At 40.4% G+C, this 6,000-nt stretch overlaps 1 protein-coding gene across 1 annotated transcript in view; it reads left to right on the top strand.

Moving 5' to 3' along the window:
* The first annotated feature begins 1,883 nt into the window (after nucleotides 1-1,883).
* The window catches only part of gfra3 (GDNF family receptor alpha 3), a 45,183-nt gene continuing 41,066 nt past the window's right edge, over nucleotides 1,884-6,000 (top strand). Inside the window, exon 1 of the mRNA XM_026920052.3 lies at nucleotides 1,884-2,528. Within this exon, the coding sequence (XP_026775853.1) occupies nucleotides 2,486-2,528 (43 nt within the window). The 5' untranslated portion in view covers nucleotides 1,884-2,485. The remainder of the gene's footprint in view (nucleotides 2,529-6,000) is intronic.

The raw sequence follows: 6,000 nt of genomic DNA, 5'->3' as shown, positions 1-6,000 counted from the left end.
CTCTTTGCATCACTCATCAGTAGTTGTGTTGGTTCTGACTGTTTTCTGATACAAGCTTCTAACTTCAGGTTGTGTGGTGCATGATGGGAAAAGCGTCCATCACGCCACACTTCATTTGATGGTAAACACAGTCCATCAGTCTGCGTCTTTCCACTGTATGTTTCTCACAGTAAACACCTCAGACAGATGTGTACGCTCGAAAATCAGCAGCGACTCCACAGCACACGACACAGCGGATGTGTTCCCGTTCTGCGGCTAATTTTTCTTCAAGTTAATTAGAGAACTGCACATTGGACAGTAGAAGAACTTAATAAATTGAAAAGGACTCCAGCTGTGTTGTAGCACAGTATGATTTCCCTGCTCAGACACACACACACACATACACACACACACACTGCTCATTAACAGATGAGTTGTATCAGAAATTCCTGCTCTAACACACCGGATTTGACTCATCAGTTAATAAGCAGAAGAATCTGATCACATGAGGCATAAATTTGAACAAGTAAAAATGATGTGGTTGGATTTCTTACAAATTAAGTCGAACAAATTTGTATAAATTTGCATACATGAGACCATGTTGGTTAAAAGGATTTTAAAGCAAAACCATAAAAGAACCATTCTTGGTTCCCTGAAGACCTTTTTGATGAAGAATCACTTTTGTTGGTGCTGCAAAATAAATGAAGAATTATTTAATTAATCCATGTTTAAAAGATTTGTTGTGGTTTTGTTGTGGGAAATCATTCCTGGTTTTTCTGCAAGCTCCAGCAGCTAAAACTATCAGATCTATCATCTATCCAAATGTTATTTACAAAACCAAAAGCACTTCTTCTGTTGCAGTGGTTCCCCGGTCCTGGAGTTCCCCCTGCGCCACAGCTTTTATTGTTTTCTCCGTCTTAACACTCCCATGTTAACTCAGTAATGGCTTTTTAATTAGATGATAAGTTGTATCAGGCGTTTGAGAGCAGGGGAAATATGCAGGACGCGGGTACAGCGTGCAGAGCCAGGGTTCGAATCAGAGAAATGAATTCTACACTGGACGATACATTCTTTAAAAAAAAAAAAAAAAGATATCTATCCTCTGGGGGACCTTTAAAGGTTCTATGATGAGCTTGAATGTGTCTCTATCAAGAGCTAAGGACCGAGCAAAGGAGCCCAAACTGTCAAACAAAACAAAACAAAACAAACAAAATAAACAAAAAACATGGATGAACACTTGAAGGTTCTTTTCTGTTAGAGTGTGGGAAAGTGACTCCAGCTGTGTTGTAGTTTGGTGTGGTAATTTCCCTCACACACACACATACACACACACACACACACACACACACACATGCTGCTCAGCTGATGACTTGAATCAAGTAACACAAAATGGTCTTTAAAGCACTGTCATGGAACAGTGGTGCACCTCTTCACCCGCTTTTGTCAGTTCTACAAAGAAATGAAATCATATCTCCTAACATGATTGTTTGCATGATGTGAAACCTTCTTTATGATGAATTTATTTTTTTATTAATATGCTTCTTGGTTGCACTAACAGTAAATGCACCCCAAACACATCCCACTGATGGGAGGTTCTTGTATCATTTACATAGGGAATTCATTTATTATTTATCATTGTATTATTTTATTATGTATCATGGCTCTGAAGAACCTTGTCCAGCACGCATTCCTTTGAGAGTGAGCATCACCAGATCTCCTCCAGCCTCCTGTTTGTCCGGTGTTTGCTCTGCTCTGCTCTCTCTGCTCTGCTCTCTCTGCACTGGTGGTCTCCCCTGCTGTGTTTGGAATCACGCCCGGGGGGCGTGGCCAGGCGCGTGGACGTGTGGCCGAGCCAATCAGGAGGCAGCCGCCGCGCGTCAAATTCCCCGTCTCGAGTTTGAGCGCTCGGTTATAGCGGACTGCTGGCGCGAGCGGGACCGGAAACGCTGCTGGACTTAACCGAGACTTCACGGAGAGCCTTTACTCCGACGCGCTCTATGTATTTACACCGCCATGTGAATGTGGATCTCCACATAATCTCCACAGCGCTCCTGAATCGCCCCTGAGATATTTCACGGGTTGGAATCGGGTATTTTTATTCATTTTTTTTTTGTGCGCAACGCACGCGCTTAACGTTTTTTGAACTTTGCCTGAATAAGAGTATAAGAGCCGTTACAGAGCGGCTACATTACCACTCTAACCGGTTTGTAATGCGCTATTAAACGGGACAGACGGCACCTGATGACGTTTGGGAAGTTTGCTGTCATTTTGTGCGCGTGTCTGTGCGGGTAGAATTGCGCTCGCGCGGATGGACTTGCAGTGTGCAGTGGGCGACTGTGTGTTGGTGTGAAGGAGAGCACGCGCGCATTGAATAAAAAGTCTCCAACCTGTTAAGGTAGATAGGTCCGTGCGGGTCTCCACGCGTGTCGCGAGCTCCGGATATACCACCACCACCAACAGCAACAGCAACAGCAACAACGTGTCACACACACCATCCGCGAAGGAAATGTTCCGACTGGGAATCCTCCTGAACCTGCTCTTCATCAGAGGTAAGGACCCTGCGCGCGTGGGTCTCCGGTGCATTTGTCTTCTCGTGCCAGTAAATCAGCGCGCGAGCGTGCCTCTTGCATTAGAACGTTTATCATCATCATCATCATTATTATACAGTTTAATATAGATGGTGCATAAATCCAGAAAAAAGTTCACGCTTAGAAAAACATCAGCTAATATTCTCCTAATATGCACTGCTTTCTCAAAATATAGATATTTTTTGCCACTTTCCATTTTTGCATGCATGCACATGATCTGATCCTCACCCGCTCCAAGTATCCTATCCAAGTGACTATTCCATGCTTTTACCACTACTGGTATTATTATTATTATTATTATTATTATTATTATTATTATTATTATTATTATTATTATTATTATTGTTGTTGTTATAAATGTAACAGGAATGCATGAGAAGCAGTTCAGTGCAGCATGCTTAAACAGGGATATACCGAGCACACAGAGCAGGACAGGAATCAGATAGCCTGTTACTCTTAATTCTGCAGATGAGGAATCTGTTGGAGGTCTGGCACAGCTGGACTGTCACTGCATCACATCTTTTGATCCCAGTCTGCATCATTTACTTTTCATTGCTTGTCACTTCCCTGCCATCAAACTATCCAAACGCACAGCAAAACCCCAGCACTGAATGCACTCATACAGTGGCATGTTATAGACCATGACACCATTCTGACTCCAAACTAAACACACATGTTAATTCAGCACTGCAGATCTTCCTGTGTGGAGCTACATTAGAAATCTAAATAAGCAAACTTCAGGAGTTACCACGAGCACAAAGAAAAATCGGATCACACTTGGACTTTTAATTCTGCAAATGTGGATGTTATTGAACGCATCACATAGTTAATAATTTAATATAGCTTATCTGAATCTCTATGCAATCTCTGTGATGTGAGAAATAAGGTGATGGGTGATGTACAGGTACATTTTGTTCCCTGAGGTACACATAATAGCTTATAAATGTATCTTCATTGGCACACCAGTGGTCCTTAAGGTCCAATTATGTCCCTCAGTTATGTAGTGCTCCTCTAAATAAAAGTAACTGGTGTTTTTTTTATTCATTAGTCTCTTATTTTACGCATCATTTATTCCTCGCAGTTGTTATACTGTATATATCTTTGGCTTTTGTTTTATGATAGATGATGCTGTATGAATTCTTTTGACTCCGATTGTTGTTACTGCCTTGTCTAGGCTTGGTTATTTGTCTGATTTAATCCCGAGCAGGATGCAGACAGGCGCGATTTATTGAGAGATGATCCATGTCTAAAAATATGATTCCCCTGACATATTACAGATATGATAGGAGACCTCTGTCACTGACAATATATCGCGAGTTAGTCTGTGAAGATCTCTCTCTCTCTCTCTCTCGCTCACACACACACACACACACACACACACACACACGCTTGTCTTACTATCCTTCTGAGGACCTTCCATTCACATCATCACTAATGCAGCCTGCACCAGACCCTAACTACAACTTTAACCTCATTTAACCCCAGAAACCAAAGGAAACCCTTAGCTCTTGCTCCCTTTTTTTTTTTTTTTAAATAAAACCTATATTTTGGACAAAAATGCAGTTTTTCACATGGGGACCAGCCAAATGTCCCCACAAGGTCAAACATACCAGATATTCTGATCCTTGTGCATGGGGACATATGATCCACACCAAGATATAAACACACACAACACACCCAGACTGTGTATGTTGTTCAGTCTAAGGCTGGTCGTTTGGTGTTTCTGGACCTTTTGCAGTGCATTGTGCGTTTTCATGCACACTTTGGATATTTTCTACTATGCACTCTCAGAATAAAGTCCTTGTCACTGGGGTGGGACCCTCAAGCATACTCGTTTTGTAGCTTTAGTATGTATCTTTTGCATAGAGAGGTACATATAGTGCACCTTATAAAGGCATTACGGTCCAATTATGTACCTTTAATATTTTTTAAAGGTACACTATGTCCACAAAAGGTAAAGGTACCACCCCCGGTGATAAGGAAAGGTACAGTTTAGTACCCTTTTTTTCTGACAGTGTGCTTTTAGACATGAATACCAACTAAAACCACTAAAGCTCGGATATGCATGAAGAACTTTGTAAGGATCCGGAACAGTTTGTTGCTCGAGCTTGTTTGGCACAGTACACAAATCTGCTTACCTGAGATGCGTGTGCGTGTGTCTGTGTGTATGGGTGTGTGTGTGTGTGCGCGGGCGCGTGTGCATGCATCCATCATCAGGAGTGGTGTTTTTCACCCCGCTGCAGCTGAGACACGCTGTAATGCGCGCGCTGAGCGACAGCGTTTATTTACGAGGTGCTTTAAATAATTGCACATTTGATGCGCGCGCATTTTGCCCACTCCACTCCACTCCACCGCGGGATCGGGGAGGGGCATGCGCTAGTCACGTGACACGAGCCGAACTGATAATCCCCCTCTCTCTCTTTCTCTTGGAACATGGGCTATTAATGACGTGCAGAACGATTCTTTTCAGTGATTCGAATCATTTGGTTCGGTACACTAAAATGAGTCGAATCTTTGAGTCACCATTTCTTTAAGATTTGGAGTGTAATACTAAATACTAAATAATAATAATAATAATAATAATAATAATAATAATAACAAGAAGAAGAAGAAGAAGAAGAAGAGCAACAACAACTAGAAATAGCTGTAGTAGCTAGTGTCACTTATTTATTACAACATAAATTTATAGCTGAATATATTATTATTATTATTATTATTATTATTATTATTATTATTATTGTTAGTAGTAGTAGTAGTAGTAGTAGTAACAGTCATAAAGAATAAATAAATAAATAAATAAATAGAAATAGCTAAAGTTGCTAGAGTCATTTGTCCATTACAAAATAGTTTTATAGCTGAATATATTGTTGTTATTATTATTATTATTATTATTATTAATATATACACTGTAAAATAGCTGTAAATTTTACAGTAATCTACTTCCAGCCACGGTTGCCAGTAAAGTACTGTAGAATTTACAGTAATTTTTAACAGTGTAATAGATAGATAGATAGATAGATAGATAGATAGATAGATAAACTATATGGCCAAAAGTTTGTGGACACCTGAACATCACACCCATATGTGCTTGTTGAACTTTTTTAGTGTTATAATAGCTTCCACTCTTCTGGGAAGGCTTTCCACTAGATTTTGGAGCATTGCTGTGGGGATTTGTGTCATGTCTTCATGGAGCTCGCTTTGTGTACAGAGGCATTGTGATGCTGGAACAGGTTTGGGCCTCTTAGTTCCAGTGAAGGGAAATTGCAATGCTACATTATATAAAGACATTCTATACAAGTGTGTGCTTCAAACTTTGTGGAAACAGTTTGGGGAAGAACCACATATGGATGTGATGGTCAGGTGTCCACATACTTTTGGCTTTACAGTTTATATATATATATATATATATATATATATATATATATATATATAT

Source organism: Pangasianodon hypophthalmus, chromosome 9, assembly GCF_027358585.1.
Source record: "Pangasianodon hypophthalmus isolate fPanHyp1 chromosome 9, fPanHyp1.pri, whole genome shotgun sequence".
In the NCBI taxonomy this organism is placed as follows: Eukaryota; Metazoa; Chordata; class Actinopteri; order Siluriformes; family Pangasiidae; genus Pangasianodon; species Pangasianodon hypophthalmus.
This window is presented reverse-complemented; position numbering and strand designations above follow the sequence as displayed.